The sequence below is a fragment of the Ammospiza caudacuta genome, chromosome 16 (genome assembly GCF_027887145.1).
Source record: "Ammospiza caudacuta isolate bAmmCau1 chromosome 16, bAmmCau1.pri, whole genome shotgun sequence".
NCBI lineage: Eukaryota > Metazoa > Chordata > Aves > Passeriformes > Passerellidae > Ammospiza > Ammospiza caudacuta.
The window spans coordinates 1015309-1039715 of record NC_080608.1 but is presented as its reverse complement, the minus strand read 5'-3'; the positions used below and the strand labels follow the sequence as shown (position 1 = coordinate 1039715).

Here is a 24407-nt window from a genome sequence, read left to right as displayed (position 1 = left end):
AATCTCCTGTTCATTCTCTTTACTAGTCAGTGACACTCCTGAGGAAACTTGGAGTGTTAGGGAGATACTAGGGAGGGGGGGATGAAGTATAGAAGGAGCAGGAGGAGGTGCAGGGGAAACGTGGGGTATCTGAGGAGGATTAAGGGGGGAGGCTGGGGGGCAGTGGGAGTAGTGAGTGGCGTAGGGAGCATAATAGGAGAGGGGGCTATTGGGGATACTGGAGAGGCAGGAAGGGGTATGGGTTGAACAGGAAGAGGTAATTGAGGGGCAGGGAGGAGTATGGGTTGGATAAAGAGAGGTAATGGAGAAGTAGGAGGACGGGCTGCTGGGAGCACAAGAGAAGGAGCGAGTGGGAGACAGTCCAGTGGGTTCCATTTCTTTTCAAATTCCTCTTTTTCCTTTTTAGTCTCTTTGGATATTTTATATACTCTAATCTTCTCATCCCAAATTTTATTTTCTACCCAACAGGTTGCATATTGTATCTCTTCTTCGTTTGGAACCTCTCTTAAATGGATATGCCTATTTACGGCTAGGCATAACCACTTCTCTTGACACGGCCAAGGACAGCCAGGAAGCAGAAATGAGAGCTCAGCTGGAGCCACAGAGGCATTGCCAGGAGCAGGTGGCAGAGCCACGGGTGTCCTGCAGCCCCCAGTGTCCACCCCAGGGCTCCCAGGATGCCTCAGCCAGCCGGGACAGCCCATGCTCGGTGGCACAGGCGGTGTCCGGGAGGTTCTGTGCTCTCCAGAGGCTCATCCAAGACCCCCAGGCCTGGGGCTGGCCTGGGGAAGGAGAGCCCTTCTGGGATGGGTGTTAAATAAACTGGGATTGCCCCAAAGTGCTGTCAGAGTGTTCCTGCGGCTCTGGATTTGACTGGGAGAGGGCTCCTTTCATCCCAGGAACTGCCTCGGTGCTGGCTTTGGGTTCAGGCTGGGAATGCTGGGGAATTGTGAACTACTTGATTTGAAGTCCTGTTTCTCCTCTGGGGCTGAGGAAATATCAGTTTCATCCCTCACAGGTATTTTTCCAGGTGCAGCCAGTGGCACAGCGGTTTCTGGTGCTTGTGGGGCGGTAGGGCCACGGCTTGCAGGGTTTAGGGGCTGTGCATGCAGGGCTCAGGAGCTGTGTTCTGCAGGGTTTAGGGGCTGTGCTCTGCAGGGTTCAGGGGCTGTGTTCTGCAGGGTTCAGGGGCTGTGCTCGGCAGGGTTCAGGAGCTGTTCTCTGCAGGGTTCAGGGGCTGTGCTCGGCAGAGTTCAGGGGCTGTTCTCTGCAGGGTTCAGGGGCTGTGCTCGGCAGAGTTCAGGGGCTGTGCTCGGCAGAGTTTAGGGGCTGTTCTCTGCAGGGTTCAGGGGCTGTTCTCTGCAGGGTTCAGGGGCTGTGCTCGGCAGAGTTCAGGGGCTGTGTTCTGCAGGGTTCAGGGGCTGTTCTCTGCAGGGTTCAGGGGCTGTTCTCTGCAGGGTTCAGGGGCTGTGCTCGGCAGAGTTTAGGGGCTGTGCTCGGCAGGTTCCGTTCCGGCTCTCGGGATCGCGGCCTTCCAGCGCTCAGCGGCCGAGGGTGAATTACGCATGCGCGGGAAGGGGCGGTGCGGCCCCGGGCCCCCGGCGCATGCGGCGAGCTGCGCGAGCTGCGCATGCGCAGTACGGGGCCTGACGCAAGGGTGCTGCAATCGCCGTGCGCTTTATCCTGTCCGACCTTGAGTGCGCGGCCGCTACAGGACCCGGGCTGTCACAGCCGCGCCGGTGTGCACCGCTCCGCTTCTTTGCCCGTGTCCTGCCTCGGCCCTCACCAGCCTGTGCACCGAGCTGAGTATCCGTGCCGGGAAGCCACCGTGCACCCGCGCCTCCGGTGCCGGAGTCCGAGCGGCGCGCCGAAAGCGAGCGGTGGGATCAGGCATTATTGGAGTCACCCCCCGGCGGGGGTCCTGCGGCGCGTCTCGGCCCCCCCGCGGCCCACGTGGGTGGAGGTTTCCAGAAGAGCCGCGGCCCCGCGCGCCCCGTCCTCCGCCGCCGCCATGCTGAGCGCGAGCCGCCTGCCCCTGCTGCTGCCGCGCGCCGCGCCCGCGCCGCCCGCGCGCCCCGCGCAGGTCAGCGCCGTGAGGGACCGGGGGAGAGCGCGGGCCATGAGGGGCCGGGGAGAGAGAGCGGGCACTGAGGGGCGGGGGAGATAGAGCGGTGAGGGACCGGGGGACAGAGCGGGCCGAGATGGGCCTGGGGAAAGCGCGGGCCGAGAGGGGCCGGGGGGAACAGCGCAGGCCGAGAGGGGCCGGGGGGACAGAGCGGGCCGGGAGGGACCGGGGGGAGAGCGCGGGCCGGGAGGGACCGGGGAGACAGCACGGGCCGAGAGGGGCAGCGGGGAGAGCGCGGGCCGTGGAGGCCCGAGCGCTCCAGGACACCGAGCCGGGGGGACAGCGCTGGGCTGGGAGAGCCGCGAAGGGCGCTGCCTCCGGGCGGGTCCGGCCCGGGCCGCGGCTCCTCAGTGCTCAGATTTTATTAAGAGCCATCTCGTGTATTTGCGGGGCGATGCGGACCTGGGGGCCGTAGAGGAGCCTGTTTTACATGTTTGAGTCTGTTTGGCGTTAAGGAGGTTTGTAGTGAGGTCTCTCGGTTCCTCACTGTGCCGGTGACAGCGGGGATCGGGCTGCGCGGGGCACATTGAGGCGATTTAGGGACAAGCGGGGATCGCAAATCCCCCCGCGCTGTGCTGGCCCTGCTCTGTCACAGCCTGAGCCACCCATGCACTGTGCCCGGGCCTTACATCTTTAAATTTCTTCAAAGTAGTCATGGCTCGGTTCCGTTCGCATTAATTATTTTTTAAGACGTTCGTTCTTCATCAGAAAGAGGGCCAGTGCTTCCCCGGCTCTCCAGGATGTGCTTTACACGTGCACAGGGGCGGCCGAGCTGGGGCGGAGCTGGAGTTGTGCAGCAAAATCTCAGCTGCAGGTTCCTCAAGGGATGCACTGGGGCTTTTGTTGCTGACTAGGCACAAAAATCTATGAGAAATGGGGTTAATGTTTATCTGCTGCTGCTCGTGGAATGCTGAAGGTTCAGTGTTGACTTACTGAGATGTATTTTGCCTGGTAACATGCTCACAGATTATTCTGTGTCAGGGAAATACCTTGGTTCTGGTCATAGAAATTAGGCTTGTGGCAAATGAATTAGTGCAGTAATTGAGGGGGCTGTTTATGTCAGCCTGAGTCTTGCTCAAGTTATTCATTCCTTTGCAGTTAAGGGTTTGAAGAGGGTTGACTGTAGTAGGATTGTGTTACGTCAGCCATTATCTGCCTCTGAAAGCCTTGGTTTGAAGATCTCTTGATGTTTTAAACTAAATTCTCATTGAATGTCTCTGTTTTACAGACATTTTGGAATGGCCTCAGCCAAAATGTTCTCAGAGCAGCATCCAGCAGGAAATATGCGTAAGTGCTCCTTGGGGTGGTTGTGTTTGGCTGTTGGTGTGTATATTTATCTCTTTCTGATACCAGAACTGGTTATTGGAGCCAGGGATTGGGTAACAGAGCCAAACCAGCAGAATAAAGCTGGAGTCTCCTCCATTAACTTCTCTTAGGTTGTTTTTTAATATCTTGTTTCTGTCCAGGGCAGCTTTCAGAATTGCTGTTCCCTGCTGCTCCCCTCACCAGCAGTGCCCACAAATAATGGATTGCTGAGATTTGTTTGATCAAAACCAACCAAAAAGTAATCCAAACACTGTTGGGACAAATTGTTTTACACTGACATAGTATGGGTGATGTCTGGATCCATTTCCCTGCAGATAAAACATTTCAAACATGCATTTGAATCACTCATTTTCGTTGTTGCAGGATAATGGGAGAAGGGAGCAGTTGCTTGTGTGACTTACTCAGATATTTGTGGCTGATGCTGATTCAGGCCATGGGCTGGGAAATCTGTTTGTGTTGGGAAAGCTGGGTCTGTCTGCTACAGCTGAATGTTCCAAGCTCACTGCTTTGTTACTGGAACTGGAGTTAGAGCCCCTGGCAGCTTGGGCACTGGGAAGGTGACATTCCTGGAAATAAACAGTCCTGCTCTGCTGCAGAATGCCTTCTCCATCCCAGACTGTGCCTTTGTCTGGAAGCAAAGCTATGGTTCAGGGATTCTCTGAGCCTTGGGAGGGGTGATGCACTCTTCCCACACAGGAGGAAGGGGTTCACATTTGTCTTGTGTGAGAACCACCCCCATTTTTCAGGACTAAATTCTCCTGTTGCTCCTGAGGGTCAGGAAGGTGGTTTGCTTTGGCTCTGGCCCATAGCACCCTGCATGGACCAAGTGATTTATCACTGTGGATTCTTTTCCCCATGCTAAGCAGTGGTAGCACAAATAAATTGTATTTGTTTATTTTTCATTCCAGGCAAATGTTTTCAAATAAGTTTGAACACCAGGGTTGCCCAGAGCAGCTGTGGCTGCCCCTGAATCTCTGGAAGTGTCCAAGGCCAGGCTGGACATTGGGGCTGGGAGCAGCCTGGGACAGTGGGAGGTGTCCCTGCCATGGCAGAGGGTGGCACTGGATGGGCTTTAAGGTCCCTTCCAACCCAAACCAGTCTGGGATTCTGTGATCAAAAGTGACCCAAAACAATTTCTGTTTGTAGGGACAAAGTTATTTATGACTTTTTTATACCAAACTCTTAAGGGTTGTTGAGAAGATATAAATATGAAGTAAAGATATTCTGGGGAATAATAATATTTTATATGCTTATTTTAACAAGCAAGGGTTTACCTGTAAGTCATCTGGCTCAGAACAGAGGCACAAGCTTGAATTTCGGTGTAAGAGTCAGAGAACACCTTAGGTTAGGATGCAGCCTGATTTTGCTTCAACACTGAGTGGAAAATCACTTTGTCCTGTCTTTGGGACTGGTCATTTTTTTACAATTATTTTCCTTTAACGGTGATTTTTCTCTCCCCTGATGTGCCATCCAGCTCAGAAGCGATCAAAGGCGCCGTTATTGGGATTGACCTGGGCACCACCAACTCCTGCGTGGCCGTTATGGAAGGGAAGCAAGCGAAGGTGAGTAAAGCAGGAGAGTGACACGTGGGGTGTCCCCAGCGTGTCCCCAAGGTGAGTGTGTGGCTGTCACTCCTGCCTTTGTGCCCAGGTGCTGGAGAACTCGGAGGGTGCCCGCACCACGCCGTCGGTGGTGGCGTTCACGGCCGAGGGCGAGCGCCTGGTGGGGATGCCGGCCAAGCGCCAGGCGGTCACCAACCCCCACAACACCTTCTACGCCACCAAGCGCCTCATCGGCCGCCGCTTCGACGACGCCGAGGTGAAGAAGGACATGTGAGTGAGGGCACAGGGACACTGCCAGGGCAGCAAACACCACGGGGGCAGCACGACCTGCTCTGCTTCCAGACACCACCCTGCTCTGGGGGAAGTTGTTGTGCCCTCTGCTCTCGAGATTGCAGTGCTTCTGTGTGAGGGCCAGCTGTGTTTAGCTGCATTCATTGTGATCACATTAAAGCGTCCAGAGAAAAAGAACACTGTGCTTGCAGTGCAGACTTTTCTTATTCTTGAGGGTGCTTGCAATCAAAGCTCTGTGATCATACCTCAGGCCTGTGATTAAATGAGGTGTCTGATTAAAGCAGCAGAGAACAATGCAGTGTGTAAGCTCTCTGCAGGGCTGCTGCATAGGCATGAGTCCTGTCTATGCATTTGATGATGACTTAATTCGCTTTCTTTGAGACCTTAAATAGGGTGTAATACATATTTTTCTGACCTGTCTCAAACGCTTATAAAGTTGGTATATATATATTATTTGTGTTGTGTAAGTATTGGCAGCAGCAATCTGTAATTGCTACTTCTGGGACTCTGGACCTGGGGCTCTGCTGGCAAGTTCAGTGTTCTCTGTTTAGAGCTACACGTGTTCATCTGCTGGTACTGATGGTGGGGGGTTTGTGCTGCTGCAGGAACTGAGTGTGAGTTTTGTTGGTTTCAGTAAGAACGTCCCGTTTAAGATTGTCCGTGCCTCCAACGGGGATGCCTGGGTGGAGGCTCATGGGAAGCTCTATTCTCCCAGCCAGATCGGTGCCTTTGTCCTCATGAAGATGAAGGAGACTGCAGGTTGGTACAGCTTGCTCTTTGCTGTCTGTGCTTTGAACGTGGAAGTGCTGCAGCCAAAACAGCACTTTCTTGGTACCAAACCCTTGTAAAGCAGGGCTGCAGATGGGGGAAGGCAACAGGGTGGGCTCCTAGGAAGCCTAAGGAAGATCAGTGCCTGCCTCAATCTTGGATCTATGGCAAAATATCAGTGTTTTACTTAAGATACTCATACCAGAATTGGTTGCTGATTGAGTGGACTCTGAATTCACACTTTCTCTGAAGGGCGAGCTCCATTTCTTTGGAAGCTGCAGTCCCTGTGCCTCCCTGGCTGCTGCTGGGCACAGGCTGGGGCAGCCAGGCTTGAAGTGGCTTTGTTGCTACTCAGCTGCTGGGTATGTGGCAGGTAAAGAGAGAGGAGGAAGAGTTCAAGGGACCACATTGTTGGGCCCTAATAGTTAATTAGACAGTGGTGAGTTTAAGTCTTCACTAGGGGAAAGTACCTATTGGCCTGGAGAAATATTCCTCTCTTTCTTAATTCCTTAACTGTTTTCTGGGGAAACTGAGTGTAGTACAGAGAGGGAACAATCAATAGTGCCTTCTGCACCCTCACGTGTTGAACACTGCGTCCAGTGAGTGTGAGGAGGACAGGACTGAAGCTTCATCAGTTATTGTGTTTTCTCTGTTAGGTTCTGGGCACTTGCTAGAGCTCCAGCAGTAGTAAAATACAACTATGTGGTGTGTGAGTATCTGGAGGTGATAGACCTGACTTTGATCTACCTTCAGCAGGGATCTGCTTTCTGGAGGAGTGTTGTCTTTTGGCCTGGCTGCTGCCTGGTTTCAGCAGTGGCTTTGCAGGCAGCAGAGAGCAGTGCAGTGTGTAAGCTCTGTGCAGGACTGCTGCACAGCCATGAGTCTTGTCTGTGCATCCACACTGCATCATGCACATTTGTGTTTTTTAGCATTTGGTGACTTCCCTTTTTTGAGACTTTAAAATAGGGTGTGATAGATATTTTTCTGACTTGCTGTCTCAAACATTTATAAAGTTGGTATATGTACATTGCTTGTGCTGTCTAAGTGTTGGCAACACAAGATTCTATAAATAGGATCAAAATGGGTAACTTCTAAGTGCATCATGTGCAGGAAAATGGAGTACAACTTCAGTCTCACGCAATAAATAGACAGCTCTCAGATAATTCATTACAGTGGCATCCACTCACTGATGGAATTGCAGAGGTGCATTGCTGTGCTGCCAGAAGTGTACAAGCTGTTCTGTTTTGTGGAAGGACTGGAATTCTGCACAGCTGACTCTGCATTTTCCCAGAAAACAGCAGGCCTGTCTTCTGTTGGTTGGGAGAAATAATTTCAAACTAGGTGCTAGTGGAGAGAGACTAATTACAAAAGCATGTAGTGATGGGACGGGGACAGTAGATTTAAATTAGGAGAGTGAGTTTCAGTTAGACAGTAAGAGGAAGTTTCTCCTGTGAGGGTGGGCAGGCCCTGGCACAGAGTGCCCAGAGCAGCTGTGGCTGCCCCTGCATCCCTGGCAGTGCCAGGCTGGACACTGGGGCTTAGAGCAGCCTGGGATAGTGGAAGGTGTCCCCACCCCTGGCAGGGTGTGCAGTGGGATGGAGTTTAAGGTCCCTTTCCCACCCATTCTCTGAGTGATAACTTGGTGTTCTTACAAGGATAACTTCTGTTTTGTCTCCTTTTTCTTCCAGAGAATTATCTGGGACATGCAGCAAAGAATGCCGTGATCACAGTCCCTGCTTACTTCAACGATTCTCAGAGACAGGTACTCATCAGGCTGGGATTGTTGAGGCTCATGAATTGCATTCAGTTTCTCTCAGCAGTCAGCAGTGTCCCCTTTCCTCCTCAGGCTACCAAAGACGCCGGGCAGATCGCTGGCTTGAACGTGCTGAGGGTGATTAATGAGCCCACAGCAGCTGCACTTGCCTATGGGCTGGACAAGTCTGAAGACAAAGTGTGAGTGCATAACACCAACCCTCTGAAATAAACCTGCTGGGATTTGCCTCCTCTGCTTGCTGGGTTTTAGAGCACTGCTTGGACTTCTGCCAAGCAGTGGACTCAGCTTTTAGTGAGAGCTCTGTAATGTCATCTCTGTTCTGTGCCAACCAGCCTTGTTAAAGAGAGTTCATAATTTGCAGCTACAACTTAATTATCCAACCTGAGTGTCAGTTTAATTTCCTTACCTGCCGGTGGCAGCAGTGGGTGTGGCTGAGGACAGCTGGATGACAGGCTGTCCCTAGAGGTGCTGATGGGCAGCACAGGAGCTGTGCTGAGCTGTGCCAGCTGTCAATGGCATGCAGCTCCCCTGCCTGCATTGTCCTCTGTTGCTGTCAGGGGTGGTTACAGAAGTGCAGGCTTTTGTTAGACGTTCTGTGTTTCTGTGCTAGTGATAATGCTGCAAAAGCCTCATTACATTTGAAACATTTTGGGGAAAAAAATTCATAATAGTTCTGGTGTCACTGCTCTTGTCACTGAATGTGGCGATGTCTTATTTTGTAGAGGCAGGGGCTGCCCTCTCTGAAAAAATGGGCAAGGTCAGGCTTTGTGCAGCACATTTCCAGGGACCCCCACGTGGACTCTGAGTGCTCGGGGTGTGGACATTTTGGGATAGTTCAGTCTGTCTCTAGAGAAGCTTTGAACTTGTGTGGGCACCAGTGTGCGTTCTGCATGTCATCTCTTGAGGAGGGGGAGTTCTGAGCCACTCATCTTTGTTGAGAAAGTAACATTGTCCTGCTTCTCTCCCTGCAGCATTGCAGTCTATGACCTGGGTGGTGGCACTTTTGATATCTCTGTGTTGGAAATCCAGAAGGGAGTCTTTGAGGTGAAGTCTACCAATGGTGACACTTTCTTGGGTGGAGAAGATTTTGACCAGGCTTTGCTACAGTATATTGTGAAAGAGTTCAAGAGAGAGGTAAGGTGTCTCTTGAGAGTACAATCCTGTATTACACTGCTTTTCAACCTCACTTCTTTAGAAGAATGAGCACTCTCTTAAATTCTTAGGGCTTGTCAGCTCTGGCACTGCTGGAATTTAAGAAGATTAGACACTCTTTAGCCTGGCTTCCACTTCTTCCACTTCTTTTCTTGAAGTAGAATGTTCCTTTCCTGGAATACGCAGAATAGCAGAACTTGTGTCTTCTTTCTCATTGGTGTAGCAGGACTGTCCTATGCACAGTCTGCTTACTTTTAAAAGTAAACATCTGTGGTGCAATTGAATGTTACAGGACAGATGCAAATGGGTTGCTGGGAGGAAACTGCCAGGTAATTCCAACTCCTTTGCTAATTCAGTTCTGTCTTACTGTTCTGTGCTGCAGCAGCCTTTGCAAGGTTCAGTCTGTAATTCAGTGTATGATCACTTGCAGAGCAGAGGGGGCTGGCAGATTGGAAATGCTGAGTACCCCTGGCAGCAGGGAGAGAGCAGCACAGTGCACATGGCAGTCTGCTCTAGAAATAGCTCTTCAGTCAAGAGCTCTGAGTGGTGAACTGCAGGGATGTGACTCCTGGGCAGGTGCTGAGAGTCTCTTAACCCTGTTTTTTCACTCAGACGGGAGTTGACCTGACTAAAGACAACATGGCTCTTCAGAGGGTGAGAGAAGCATCAGAGAAAGCCAAGTGTGAGCTTTCATCATCTGTGCAGGTACGTGCCTGGATCCAGAGCATCCACTACAGCACTAGGAGATGTGGAGTTCTGCGCTGGCTTTGTTTACTGAGCTCTCTGACACTGTTTTTTCTTCTGTGTAACCCAGTGGCATCACTGGCACAGGAGGTCAGTCAGCAGGGTGGGCTTTCAGACCACAGAGAGCTGAGTTGTTGGGTGCTGGGTTTTGCCCTTTTTCTGGCACCACATCTGATCTTGCAGGGACCGTGACCTTCCCGACTTGTTCTGTACCTCAGAACTGTGATGGGCATCAGGGAATTTAGCCAGTGCTGCTGGGTTACTGGAACCGCTTTACAGCTCTGTGCAAGCACTTCCAAACCCTTGGTGCTGCTCATTCCACTGCAACAGCTAATTTGTGTAGTAATTCTTATACAGAACCTTGACTTACTTGCTTATGGACAAGCTGGCTGCACAATGGGCAGCAGCCACCCTCCCTCCTTTTTTCCATCAGCTTTGTATATTAATGCAGTCAAGTGTGTCTTTTATGAATTCATTACTGAATAAGGAACTGTAAAAGCAGAAAGTTGGGAGTGTAATAGTCCTGGCTAAGTGAAATTAAGGTCAATTATATAGTAATTGAAATGGGGAATCTGCCAAGTTCTAGCTTCTGAATAAGCATCTTGAATTTTATCTGATGGTGGTCTTTTTTGCTGGCCAGTGGGGAGCTCATAGCAAGGAGCTGAGGGCAGTCACAATGGCTGCATAGTTCTGCCAGAGACATAGCAAGCTCTGTTTTATGAGCCCAAGAGCTGGCAAATGCAGTTTGTTCATACCAGGAAAGACTGAATTCTTTAATTCCTTAGCAGTGAAGTGAAAGCAATTTGCTTTTGGTCCTGTTTTCCCCTAATACTTTTGACCATGCTGTGTATAAAGTGAATGCACACCTCTAGTCAGCATCATGGTTTTAATTCTTGTATAAACTTAATCTCTAGAGCTTAAAGCACTAATGTTTTAATTGCTTTGGATTGTAGTGTCTTTTGAGGTCACCATGACTCAGCACTTGAATCAGATTATTTCAGTATAAGATTTGCTTTATAAATCCAGCATGTGACAAACAGCCATTAAAATGAGGATTATGGTTCCTTGCTCTGATTAACTTTGTGTTAAATGGCAGGAGAGTGGCTGTTGAGCATGAGCTGTTGGCATTGAGAGAATAGCCAGGAGGGAGGGAAATACCTTCAAGGAGTTTACCTGGTGTGGATGTCAGTCAGTTGGCAGAATCTTTGGAGCTCTGCAGATGGGCTTTCTTCTGTGTTGTGCTGAAGGAATAGCATTAAGGTTGTCACTTCCAGTATTTCTGCTCTTACCTCCTGGCTGTGACAAATTGTTCTGCTCAAAAATGAGACTTAGAAGTAACAGGGCATTAAAATTGGGGTTTAACAATTGTAACAGTGAGGTGTGGAACAAAATAATTGTCTTATTTCTGAAATCTCAAACATAAAAGTGAGCCTGCTGCCATTTAAACTGGGCTGGAGGGTGAGCAGCTGCACAGATACCTCAGCACAGGCCAAACAGAACCTGTAAGCTGGTGTGAAGCCCGTTGCTGGTTTTTCCTGAGCCTGTTTCCGTGCCACAGACCGACATCAACCTGCCCTACCTGACCATGGACACCTCCGGACCAAAGCACTTGAACATGAAGCTGAGCCGGGCGCAGTTCGAGGGCATCGTGGCTGACCTGATCAAGAGGACAGTGGCCCCCTGCCAGAAGGCCATGCAGGATGCTGAAGTCAGCAAGAGTGACATTGGGGAAGTCATCCTTGTCGGTGGCATGACCAGAATGCCAAAGGTATGAGCTCAGGGCCCGTTCGGGCAGGGCTGGCACAGCTGCCCTGTGCCTCTGTTTGGGGAGCAGGACAGAGGAGCTGGGAGTGCTCAGGGCAGGCTCAGTGCTGAGGGTCCCACGGGGGCACTGCCCAGGATCTCCTGTTCTGTTTGCTCAGCCCAGCTGGGCCCTGCGGGCTGGAGCTGAGTTGCACTGTGCAGAGCCAAGGGAACGTGCTGGGAGGTGAAAGTCCAGCTGCAGCCTGACAGCCTGGGGTGCACTGGACACCAGCAGCATTGCTGAGGAGTGCAGGGCATTTCCTCTTGCTGTGGGCTCAGTGCATTTCAGTGGCAGCCACTTGTAAGCAGTCTGTGCCTCCCAAGGGATTTCCAGCACTTCCAGCTATGAAGAACCTGCACAAGCAGAACCCTTCTGGTACCTGCTGGTTGTGTTTAATCAGAGCTACCTGTTGGAGGCTGCTGTTGGCAGGCCCATTTACCTGGCTCTTGCAGACACTCCTTATCTAAAGCCTGGCCCTTAGTTCTGTGGAGATAAGCTCAGCAGGTAGCTTTAAAGCCTGCTGTGCTGACATGCACAGTTGTGCAGATAAGTGCTGTCTGCAGGTTATTACTGCTCCTGTTCCAGCCATGCCCTGCTGCTGCTCCTCCGTCCCAGAGCTGAGCAGGGATGTTCACTGCTCCCTCCAGGGGTACAGCCTGGCCTTTCCTGCAGAGAGCACCAAAATCTCACTCCAGAGGGATCACTCAGGCTTGCACTATTTGTTGCTTTTTGATTTGCAGGTCCTCTCTAGGGCAGTAGGTGTGTACATGGTCCTGCTTGGGGTTGATTTGGGGTTTGGTGGGAGGGTTTTTCATCCCTGCATTAATGAGCCTGGTGGCTGGAGGTGATACTGGTATAAGCAGAAGGTCACCCAGGCAGGGGAGCCAGAGCAGCAAGATAAACAGAAGCTCCTGTTCTGGCCAAAGCTCATGTGGAGTAACTCTGCTGCATGTTCCCAAAGTCCTTGTTGTTCCAGCTGGACAAAGGAAAAATGGTGTGATTACCTATGTATAAAGTGATGACAAACACAAAAGCTTTTCCTGAAACATTATGTATCCTTCAGAGGTGGAAGACAGAACTCAAATACTGATTTTTTTTTTCCCCCTTCTTCCCCTCTTAACCCCTAGCCATGTGTAGGTTTCGGGTGACAGAGTGCTTTCCTCTGCAATTGGTGCCAGTGTGTGTGTTTCCTCTGCAATTGGTGCCAGGCCTTCTCCTGAGTACCTTGTTGTTCTCTCCTCCCCCTGCTAGGAGGGAATGTGGCTTCTCTGGAACTGTCCCATGGCCAGTACTCTGGGAGATGGACTGTGGGTGGTTACAAGCATTGTTTTGTACTGTAAAATACACCTCCAGAGGGAAAGACTTGCATTTAATTACATGTTCACACATAGTCTCCTCTGTAATAGGTGCTCTGGGCTGATGTCTCCTGGCTGCAGAGTTGGGTGTTTGCTTCCAGCAATTTTCCAGGCACATCCCACTCAGCTGGGCTGGTGTGCCCAACCCCTTTACTGGGAGAGGAGGCCCAGCCCCACAGCCTTCCCTTGTAGGGCAGAGGAGGGCAATTCTGAGCTGTGCTCTGGGGCAGACCCTCAGTGCATTCCTGCGTGGATTCTTCAGCAGGAAATCTGTTGGGATCGTGAGCACAGTCCTGGGGATTGGGCTGAGCAGGGCAGAGCTGACAGCAGAGCTCAGAGTGTTGACAAAACAATCTCTGCTGAAACAGCCCATGAAGTAAAGACTTGGAAAATACTGTTCTTTATACAATTCCCTTTTTCTCCCCTTCACTGCACACAAACAACATGAACTGTGCTGCTGGATTTTTTACCTTCCCTGTGCTCCTCCACAGCTGTACTGTCCTTGGCAGTTGTGTCCTGCTCAGTGCTGGCTTGCACAGTTCCCAGGGAGCAGTCCTTGACTCCCAGATAAGCCTGGAAGGATCCCCTGGGGATGTGGCTGGGCTGTGTCAGGGCACTCAGGGGGCTGCCTTGCAGCTGGCACCCAGAGCCTCTGCAGAAGGGGCTGCCTGGGCTGCAGTGAGGGCATGCAGTGCTGTGCAGGAGGGTGGGCAGTGAGGGAGCAGGCACAGAGCTGAGGCTCAGTGTCTGTCTCAGGCTTCCTTGGCAGCTTAAGGACACAGAGCTGAGCCAAGGCTGCTGTGGCCATGGTGGTTCCCCTGTGGATGAGCTGTGCTGTGTCTCCACTCAGGTGCAGCAGACTGTGCAGGAGTTGTTTGGCCGTGCTCCGAGCAAAGCAGTCAATCCTGACGAGGCTGTGGCCATTGGAGCAGCTATCCAGGGCGGGGTGTTGGCTGGTGATGTGACAGATGTGCTGCTGCTGGATGTAACTCCCCTGTCCCTGGGCATTGAGACCCTGGGAGGTGTCTTCACAAAGCTCATCAACAGGAATACCACCATCCCCACCAAGAAGAGCCAGGTAAGAGTTGACTCAGGATGGGTGGCACTTTGCTGGTGCTGTCACACAGCTCGGGAAAGGCCACCCAGAGCATGCCAGTAGATGGATTTGCCTCCTCATCTGACAAGAGAGCCTGAGAAATCAGGTTTAATGTCAGCCACTGAGTATCTCTGAGGGGAGGGCAGTTGAGTTAATGATGACAAGATATGCCAGGGTGTTTGTGGCCTGCTGAGGGTTGTTACAGTGTGTGTGCCATGATGTCAATTGTCAACACGTCATTCTGAAGAAGGATTGTGTGGAGCCCTTGTGGGACTGAGCACCATGCCCATGGGAGAGCCCTTCTTGGCTGAGTGCCTGGGAAGGGGTTATCTTTGCATTGTAATGTCCTGGTGCCTTGGGTGTGATCACTTCCTTCCCTTGGCTCTGTCTGGGCCTGCTGCTGTGTGCTCTCTGATAGCACCTGAGCTGCCTGGGGTGTGGGCTGGAGCCTGCTGCTTCAGGGGAGATTTTCTGGAGTGTGGTGGCTGCCCTGGAACCTGCTCCTGCCGTGGATGTCCAGCTTTTGTGTCCACAGGAGCATACAGGACAAGAAGACATTGGTTTGGCTCTTGCTAGCCTTGATGCCATGGAGTTTTGTCAGAGCAACATGGGAACAAGTGTTTCATTATTTTCCCCTCCAAGCAGCTTCCTTGTATTCCTTGTTCAGTCAGCTTGTAACTGCAGATGTTTGTGTTCTAATTAGCTGTACAGTAACTTCCAATTCCTTCTCCATAGGTGTTTTCTACAGCTGCTGATGGGCAAACACAAGTGGAGATCAAAGTGTGCCAGGGAGAGAGAGAGATGGCCAGTGACAACAAACTGCTTGGCCAGTTCACATTGGTACGTTGGCTTCTCTACTCCTGACCTTAGACCTGACCTTCTGGGAGCTGTTCAGAGCCTTCTCCATTTCAGCTGCCCCCTGAAGGCAGTGTTGAGGGGAGTCGTCTTACAGAAGACATTTGACCCCTTTCTAGTACAAAGCAGCCTCTAGAGGCACAGCCTGGCCCTGGGACAGCCTTTCTGTGGCTGAGGACCAGCTGGCATTGAAGATGGAGCTCAGAGTTTCTGAGCACTCCCATGGAGCACTGGGGCTGCTGCAGCTTTAGGGCCTGGTCACCAGGAAGGGCTCTCTGGGTATAAAAAGCCTGAAAGTACCAGGAAATAATCCGAATGCTGGCCTCTCTTCTGGTGTAGCAAAGATGGGACCAGGAGCAGCTCCAGGATTCCTGCAGTCCCCAGGGAAGCCCATCTCAGGCTGGTGAGACCCTGGGAGCAGTGTGAGCTGAGGTCCTCCAGGGTGTGTTTGTGGGATTGCAGTGTGTGTGCCATGATGTTAAACTGTCAACACATCATTCTGAAGAATTGTGTGGAGACTCTGTGAACTGAGCCCACACCCTGCTCCCTGGGGAATAGATGTGTTCTGGGATTGCTGGGAGCAGAGAGGGACTGCCCAACCGGCTCCCTCAGCAAAATGGGTTTGGTCACTGCTGGCAAAGTTTGGCACTGTTAGACTGTCCAAGATTGTGTGAACTTCCTAGGAGGAACCCTGCAGAAAGGAAGGACTTTGCCCTTCTGTGCTTTTGAAGGAAGCTGTGCTGCCTCTCACTGTCTTAAAATGGTTCCCCAGAGGTGGCCAGTGAAATCTATGTCCAGAACTGAGGAAATAGAGCATCCTGCCACATCTAGGGAAGACAGGCTTGTGTAGCAATAAAGCAGAGCCTGTCCCACCTTGGAACCCACCCTGGGGGTTCTCTCTTGGGGTTTCTGTGCACTTTTGCAGGGCAGAAACCAGATCCCAGTGCACAGCATGGTGCCAACAGGTACTAAGCTCTGAGGGTTGGTTAGTGGCTCATTCAGTGTCAGATCCCCAGGGTGATGTGCCTGTCCCCTGAGCTGTGTCCCTGTGGGAGCTGATGGCCACCCCTTGTCCTTGTCCTTGTCCCTGCCCAGGTGGGGATCCCTCCGGCGCCGCGGGGAGTGCCCCAGATCGAGGTCACCTTCGACATCGACGCCAACGGCATCGTGCACGTGTCAGCCAAGGACAAGGGCACCGGGCGGGAGCAGCAGAGTGAGTGTCTGGGCATGGCAGGGACTGAGCAGGGGTGACTCCAGGGGAATGGAGTGTGCTCCAGTGCTGCCTGGGTGCTGTCCCACAGTCCTGGGTGGGGATGGAGCGTGTGTCTCCATGCTTGGGTCACCCCCACTCTTCAGGCTGTTGCCAGTGCAGCACAGATGCAGCTGAAGTCATCTGAGCCTGTGTCTCCCCTGGAAAGGAGGGTGGGCAAAGGGATAAGTGAGAGCTGAGCTCTGGGTTTGTTGTAGGGCAGTGAAGCTCTGTAGGCACACAGCCTCTGCCCTCTCCAGTACCTGCTGCCAGGGGATGCTCTCCTTGCACGTTAGGCAGAGATGAAGCATCTGCCTATGCCAATGTCTAGGCAGCCCTCACTGGCAGGGTTTCACCACATTCCAAGTGGTTTTGCCCTGTGTGACAGTCCTGCCTTGATGTTGCCATCTGGAATAATTGCAGCAACATGTGAGCAGAGTGCAGCTGTTTCCTGGGTTTGCTGCATGGATCAGCTGTGTCCCAGTGCCAGGTGTGGGCACACAGAGTGGCTCTCTGAGGGCTCCCTGGTGTTGGTGGGCCATGCTCTGTCACCGAGGTGTTGGGACAGTCACGTGTGCCCTGTGTACCCTGAGGGGACAGAAGTTGGAGTCTGGGATTGCAGCACTGTGTGTGAGTTGTCCTTGTGCTGTGTGGGGGTGCTGTTTCTTTGGGAGCACGCAGGGAGAGCCTGGCTGCATGAAGGTGCCAGCTTTTAAGGCAGAGTCAGATCAGGAGGATCTCTGACTCTAGGGTGTGTCGTGTACAGCTGAGCAGAGCAGCCCTGTGCCAAGACCTGTTTGTTATATTCCATTATAAAGGTCTGGAGATTGGGATATTTTGAAGCAACAGCTTTTACCTGCACCCACCTTGTCCATTTCTTGTGTTGAAGCTGGAAGTGACTCCAGTGACAGGAGGCTCAGGGAATTCAAGTTGCCAGTGTATTCTGCTCTGTGGTACAGTGAAATGTTGGGGCCCATGTACTGGGGTAATTAATGTCACAGTTGACAGTTTCAAAAGCTCTGTGGTAGGTTCAGGAGATTAATTTTAAGCATTTACAGATTCCCCTGATACAAAATAAAACCCTCTTCTCCCTTATAAGTGGAAGCCTCTGTACTGCCCTTCAGCTGTTTCTTGGAGAGAGCCCTTGAGCAGTGAAATGCTCCAGTTAGCAGAAGCATAAGCTATGCACAGCTGGAGGGTTTAATCACACTGCTTGGCTTTTTGGCAGCAGGTTGACACCAGAACCACCCTACACTTGTTACTTGGATTTCCTTGGAGATCTTGCACATGTGGCAGCCTTCTACTGCTGAGTAAAAGGCTCCTGGTGACTGGCAACCAGAATGACTTTTAGCTGCCTACCTGTAGGTAGATGTGGTCCTAATTACAAAGCTGAATTGCTCATCCCACATCTGTATCCAATGGACACCTCTGTGTGTGTGTATTTGTTCAGGGTTCTGTACCATAGACAAAGAATTCCTTAGAAAAGTTCCTTTAAATGGTGATTGTAGCATCCACTTCTATGGGCATTGAGATATTTTGGATATTGGTCTTCTTTCAATGAAATTTGACTAATTCCTGCAATAAAACCTGAATCTGGGCTGTGCTTTTTGACACTAATAGAGGGAAAACACCAAGGAAGGGATGTGTAAGAGCCTGCCCATAGAATCATGCTCCATTCCTTATTAAGGGTAATGCTAGGAGCTGGGTGGGAAATGTTGTCTTACCCTGCCACCAAGCCTGGGCTGTTTCCCAGCAGGGAGAGGAGTCTTTAGTGAAACCATTCCTTCTCTTTGGATTTTTTTCTTTTGGTTGGGTTTTTGCTGGAGGGTTTATTTGTTTGGGTGGTTTTGGTTTTGATTTTTTTTTTTTTAGTTCTGTGGTTCTAATTTGGAATGCTCCTTTGGTCTGAGGGATTTGCACCCTCACTTTGCAGGAGGATTGACTTGCAGACCAGCAGGCAGGGTGTGTGTGGCGGAGCTGGGGAGTTGCAGACCCAGGAGATGAGGCTTTCACCGTGCCAGCAGCAGCAGTGGCTCTTTAAAGAGTCACAGGCTGTGTCCTGCCCATGGGACCTCCCTGGGTGCAGAGCCTCTGAGCCAGGCTGCTGCTGTTAGGCTGGGGAATAATCCTCTCCTCAAAGGGGAGAGCAGATCCTTCATTCCTGTTCTTCTGTGCTGCAGTTGTTATCCAGTCCTCTGGCGGCCTCAGCAAGGATGAAATTGAGAACATGGTGAAGAACGCAGAGAAGTACGCGGAGGAGGACAGGCGGAGAAAGGTAACGGGGAGCAGAGGAGCTGCTGCCTTCAGCACTCTGCTCTGAGCTCTGCCCACCCCTGGGGGCCCAGGGCTCTGCTCTCTGTGCTCTTGCCAAGCCTCTGCTCCTTGCCCTACACTCATTTTATACCCCAGGGTTGCATGAAGGTGTTTGCAGAGGCATTTGGGTCTTGAGGTTGGATACCTTGCCCTGTGTGACTGCACTTTACTGCTCCCTGAGGAATTCCTGGGATGTGGAGGCAGCAGTGAGCAAAGCCACCTGCCTGCTGCTCATGGCAAACAGCTTTGCAGCTCTGGTGAGGGTTTCTGTCATCAGTGCTCTGCACTGTCCCCCTTGGCTGTGCATTTGGCACCTGGAATGCTGTGTCCATGTGAGCAGTGCTGGCCTCAGTGCAGGTGAGACCAGAAGGAGGTGATGGAAATCCTCACTGGCCTTGTTGAGTAAAGACTGGTGCTTGCCGTGGACTGAACCTGTAATACACACAAGATTAATGGTTGGAACTAATTGGTTTAATGAGGGTAGTAATAATGAATTATGCAACTAAATATAGACCATTGATTTTTAAGCAGACACAGCACAGGCTGACTCTGGGATGTGGCACCAGCGTGTGTTTAGTGATTGCTGAAACTGGCACATGGAGTTGATCCACTTTGTGTCCTTCAGCCTGTCTCAGGTGTCCAGGCAGTGCTGCAAATCCTGCCCCCAGTGGGGAAGGGATCAGAAGAGAGCTGAAGGGGAGAAGACATGGAATAAATCCCCAGGAAGCATCACTGCCTGGCCTCAGAACCTCCAAAGCCACAGAGCAGTGGCTGATGGGCATTTGTAGGTTAGCTGGGAAACCTTCAAAGACCTTGCTCTGAAAATCCCACTGTTTGAACAACCTCATCACCGCTGTGGAGGGTGGGGGAGGCTGCACTGAAAATTGTTCTGCTGCCTTACTTTGTCTTAAATTGCTGGGTAAGTTCCTCTCTGTTGTAATCCTGAAGTGGGACTCACCCCTGTCCAGTGAGCTCACAGAGCAAGGTGATCACTTGTATAACTGTAGTTTTCAAAAATTTCCTTGTAACACTTTTCTGCTCCTGGTTTTGCTGCCATAAAGCATCAGGAATGCATAAATAGGAGTTTTTGTATAAGGGACCATGAGTAAAAGCACCCAACATTTGAGTTGTCTCTAGTGCCCCTGTTGCTGAAGAAGCTTCAGGATGTTCTCCAAAAGGTCTGCTGCTTTCCCATGGAGCAGTGTGCTGTGCTGTCCCTGAGGTGTCTTGTCCTTTCCCATGTGCCAGCAATGGTGGTGCATTGGTCACTTGTAGTTCAGGGGAGTGACTGTGAGTGAAAGCCCGAGGGCTGGCTGGCACAGACTCCTCTTGGGGCCCTGTGGGGCCACAGTGCACCTAGGAATGGTTTGCTTGCATTTCTTCTTGCCCTGGTGCCATTAAGAAGGACCCTGGGTGGGAGCTATTGTGGGGCTTGGCAGTCTGGGCATGAAATGTCAGCACTTGTGTCACCCGGGTGTGGGCAGCAGCCCTGACGAGCGCTCTCCCTCAGGAACGCGTGGAGGCCGTGAACATGGCCGAGGGCATCATCCACGACACGGAGTCCAAGATGGAAGAGTTCAAGGATCAGCTGCCAGCAGATGAGGTAGGTGGTTCCTGATTCTGGAGTGCTACAGCACGTGAAATTCCTCACAGGATCATTGCTCACATTCCCACTCAACTCCCAGCTGGCTCTGGCCGTGTTTCTGTGCTGGGTGAAGGTGGCGCAGCCCTGCACCTCTGCCTGTGGCACTCCTTGGGAGGGCTGAGTGTGGCTGAGGGGGGGATGGACAGACATCCTTAGGGGAACAGGGTTTGGGTGCTGGCAAATAACCTATTGCAGAGTGCTGGGTGGTGTCACTGAGGCTGTGAAGGTTCATTAGCCTGGGAAGGTGCTGTGAGAGGTTTCTGTCAGAGCTGTGGCCTTGCATGCAGTGATAAGGGCTGTGCTGTGGCTGGCTCCTCACAGGGGGTTTGCTCCAAGGCTGGAGGTTGAGGACAATGCCTGCCCTTGTTAGCACAGGGACAGAGGCACAGCTGCTGTGCTCTCCTGCAGTGTGTGCACAGCACCCAGGAACCTGGGGACAGTAAAAAGCAGCCCCTGCTTAACTCCATTTTTTCTCTCTCAGAAATGAAATGGGTATTTGGTATCCAAGAGTGCTTTTCACAGCATTCTAAGGCAGTGCGTTGTGAATTTCAAAAGTCAAGTTTAGAAGAGTGCACCCAATTACCAATTTAACAGCTCCAGGAAGCAGAATTAAAGGGCTCCTGGGGGCTCTGAGGTGTCTGAGGGAGCACAGTTACAGTTTGTTGGTAGCAGCCTCTGGTCAGTTAAAGGCTGTTTCTCTGCCATCAGATGGGAACAGGACGAGGGGCAGTGGTTTTTAATTGCCAGAGGGCAGGAATGGATGGGATATTGGGAAGGAATCCTTCCCTGGCAGGGTGCTGAGGCCCTGGCACAGGGTGCCCAGAGCAGCTGTGGCTGCCCCTGCATCCCTGGCAGTGCCCAAGGCCAGGTTGGGTGGGGCTTGGAACAACTTGTTTGAGTGACCATGGCAGGGGGTGGAATGAGATGTTCTTTAAGGTCCCTTCCCACCCAAACTATTCTGTGATTCCATGATAATAGCTGCCTCTTTGTTTGGAATTATGTGAGAGTTTCCTCACACATGAGCACAGAGCCTAAATCCCTGTTCCCTGCAGGGACTGTTCCCTGTGCCTTCCCTGGGGAGGTGGGGGCAGCCTGGTGCTGATGGTGGCTGTCACTCTGTGTCCCTGTCCCCTGGTGTGCTGCAGAGCTGTGTCTGTGAGCCCTGCTGGCACAGCCGTGCCCAGGAGCCCCCTCCAGCAGCCTGCCAGGGAAGGAGGCAGTGCCAGCCTGTGCAGGGACTGGCAGATGGCTGTGGGCCAGGCTGAGCCCACTCTGCTGCTTTGCTCTGAGCAGGGCAGGAGCAGCTCCCCAGCAGGGCTTCAATATCCATGGAAGCCAGCTTGCTGTCCCCTGGCATGGCTGTGCCAGGTGAGCTGTGCCAGGCACAGAGCACAGCCTTGGCCAGTGGTCAGGCCCTGCAGAGCTCTGTTCTTGGCACCTCTGCCCAGGCAGCAAACAGGGCCCCTTTAATGCCAACTGGGACACTGTTGGTGAAGTGGACAGGTGCCCACTGGGAACTGGGCACAGTCCTAGGCCCTGCACACTCACTTTGAGGCTCCACTCCGTGGCTTCTGGCACAGAAAGGGGGCCAGCAGGTGGTGGCATGACAGGGTGGAGATTAACGATGAACCAAGTGCAGCATTTCACCTTTGTGTCTTCTTTGCAGTGCAACAAATTAAAGGAAGAAATTGCTAAAATGAGAGAACTTCTGGCTCGTAAAGATAGTGAAACAGGAGAGAACATCAGGCAGGCAGCAACCAGCCTGCAGCAGGCTTCCCTGAAACTCTTTGAAATGGCATACAAGAAGGTAGGTGCATGGCCAGCTCTCAGTCAGAGCCCTCAGAGGGGAAGGGGGGAGTCAGGACACTGAACCCTTGGGTGGGAGGTGGTGCTGAGCCTCTGCAGCTCCCTCTGAGTGACACTGGCTGAAGGGGCAGCTCTGGAATGACAGGGAGAGCTGAAGGCTTGAAATCCTGACCATGCTTCAGGCTGGGTGGGAAGCTCCTAGTAAGGAGCATTCAGAAGAGTAAGGAGAGGGCTTTCCCCTCAGTGCAGTGAAGGAGTAAAGTAACTCCTGAGCTTTAAAACATGATTGCTGTTCAGTCTGCCTAAAGCCACAGTAAAGGCCATTGGGATTTCTTCTCCACCCCATTCCCAGTGGAAGGCCCTACCAGCCCCTGGCCCCTGGCCAGGCTGTGCTTGCCTGTGCAGGGAGGAGTCCCAGCATGGCAGGGGCACAGTGCCCAGGTGACCTTGGTGCTGAGCTGTCCTTTCTGGGGACAGCTGCTTTGCTGATGTCAAACCAAACCTTCAGTGCTGCAGTGTCAGCCTGTTACATCCCCTGGGAAGGGGAATAATGGGAAGATTGTTTCTCCCTCTCAGAGCTCAGGCAGAGATGATTTCCCTTTTCAGTGGACATTGCTGGTTGCACTCCAGGGAGGGTTCTGCAGGCTGGAGCTGACCTGAGCAGCCAGCCAGGGCAAAGTGGCCAGGAGAAGCAGTCTGTTGTATAACAATCCTGTTTGTTCACAGATGGCCTCGGAGCGAGAGGGGTCTGGAAGTGCAGGAGATCAGAAGGAGGAGAAGCAATAAGGAGGAGTCTCTGTCTTGCCTTGACAAGAGAATGATGAAGAGGTCGATTTTCTTGATGCTTGGGAGAGAAGGGACCTTCCTGAGCAGCAAGGGGCAGAATTCAGACTTACTGTGTTTTTGCAGTATTCTATATATAAAATTCTTCAATGTATAAATTTAGTGATGTGTCTGCTAGATAAATTGTCACTTGATGAAAGTTAATTCATGCCAGACAAAGTTACGAGTTTGGCCCTGGCGTGTTCCCTGAGCACCTGGGGACTGGCTGATCATTTAATACTTGACACAATGGTGTAGTAAATCCGAGATCCAAGCTTGGAAACCATGTCATGAAATTGGAGGGTGGAGATGGAAGCTGTCCGGGCATGGGGAGGAGAGTTCAGCCTGCATGGCTCCTCCTCGTGGGTCTGAGGAGCTGGCAGCAGGTGAGGGCTGGGAGCAGCAGGGGCAAGGCTGGGGACATTGCTGGAGACCATTTAGCCCTGGGCTAGGCTGGTACCCTTGTTCTGAAGGAAAGGGGCTACTTCAAACTCAGCTGTAACATTATTTCTTACAAAAGAGGCAGCGTGGAAGTTCAATACTTTGCTTGTCTAAGCCTTCTGCTCCATCCTGTGTCTGTTCTCTGCTTATGGTAAAACAATTTCCTTGATAATAAAACTGTTACTGGATCCATTCTGGATTTTTTTAAAATAAAAGCAGAAAAGTGTCCAACGTGGAGTTCCTGGTCTCCTGGCCTTTGGTGGAGAGCACAAGTACTTAACTGCCTGTGACAGCTGTAACTTTCTGAACTTGTGCTTCATTCACAGGCACAAAGGAGGTTTCTGGTGTCAGGTTGGGGGTGGGCTCTGCTGAGCGTGGCAGTGCTGCTCTCATGAGGTGCCCCAGGTCCTGTGACTGCAGTAGCACTGGGACTTCACCATCAGGCACCTTGTGCTTGGGCTTAGCCTTACCGAACAGGCTGCAGCCTGGAGCAGCACTTGCCCACTGTGCTTCCAGCAACCCAGCCTTGCAGGGAGGTGCAGAAATGTGGCTGTGTCTCCTTTTTCCCCATGTGTAACTCTGTGTCTCTTGAACTGGAACAGAACCCGTGTTTGCGGCTGCTCTGTCCTGCAGGCTCAAGTATTAGGGGGAGGAAAGGATGGGTTTTGTTCTGGCACTCAGGACAGTTTCCAGCAGAGGGGACAGAGGTGGCCCGGCACGTGCTCAGGAGCCGTCGGTGTGGGTTCATTAAAGGGAAGTTGTGTCTGACCCGCGTGCTTGCCTCCCACAGTGGGGCAGCCCCTGCGTGAATGGCTGCACAGCCCTGGCCGTTCCCTGTCCAGGCTGGAATCCTCTTGGGCAGAGCCGGGCGCTGTGCGCTGGATGAGGGGACAGCGGGACGGGCTGGGCACTGCCTGGGGGCCGTAGCCCGGAGGCCTCTCCCTTGCGGGCATTGATGAACGTGGCTCGGACAGGGGGGTCAGTGCGAGCTCTCCGGTGACACACAGCCCCCAGGGGTGGCCGATTCCCCCGGTGGCGGTGCTTGGCCGTGAGTCGATGGTGCAGAGCGGCTGTGGGGTGTCCGTCCCCCGGGCTGTTCCCGCGCGAGCCCCGCCCGTCCCCTCAGTCCCGCTCGGTGCCGGCCCCGCCCCGGCCCCGCCGCCCCTCACGGGCCCTTTAAGCGCGCGCGGGCCTTTCTGCGCAGCTCTCGCGAGACGCGCGCCCGCGCTCCCGCCCCGCCAGGCGGGCTCCGGACTACGCGCCCCACAATGCCCCGCGC

General features: G+C 52.5%; 1 protein-coding gene and 2 non-coding genes across 3 annotated transcripts; all 3 read left to right on the top strand.

The window, feature by feature from the left end:
• Window positions 1-1883: 1883 nt before the first annotated feature.
• On the top strand, window positions 1884-23365 carry HSPA9 (heat shock protein family A (Hsp70) member 9). The gene is made up of 17 exons (XM_058815533.1): window positions 1884-2083; window positions 3354-3412; window positions 4926-5013; window positions 5102-5283; window positions 5939-6063; window positions 7761-7834; window positions 7919-8025; window positions 8818-8980; window positions 9611-9703; window positions 11301-11510; window positions 13752-13979; window positions 14733-14837; window positions 15948-16065; window positions 18282-18376; window positions 19925-20017; window positions 21726-21866; window positions 22592-23365. The coding sequence occupies exons 1-17, from the start codon at window positions 2012-2014 to the stop codon at window positions 22649-22651; spliced, it is 2013 nt and encodes a 670-aa protein (XP_058671516.1). The 5' UTR covers window positions 1884-2011; the 3' UTR covers window positions 22652-23365.
• LOC131565016 (small nucleolar RNA SNORD63) lies at window positions 14208-14279 on the top strand. The gene has a single exon (XR_009275426.1). It is a non-coding gene; the product is annotated as a small nucleolar RNA SNORD63 (small nucleolar RNA).
• On the top strand, window positions 15320-15388 carry LOC131565015 (small nucleolar RNA SNORD63). The gene has a single exon (XR_009275425.1). It is a non-coding gene; the product is annotated as a small nucleolar RNA SNORD63 (small nucleolar RNA).
• Window positions 23366-24407: the final 1042 nt, after the last annotated feature.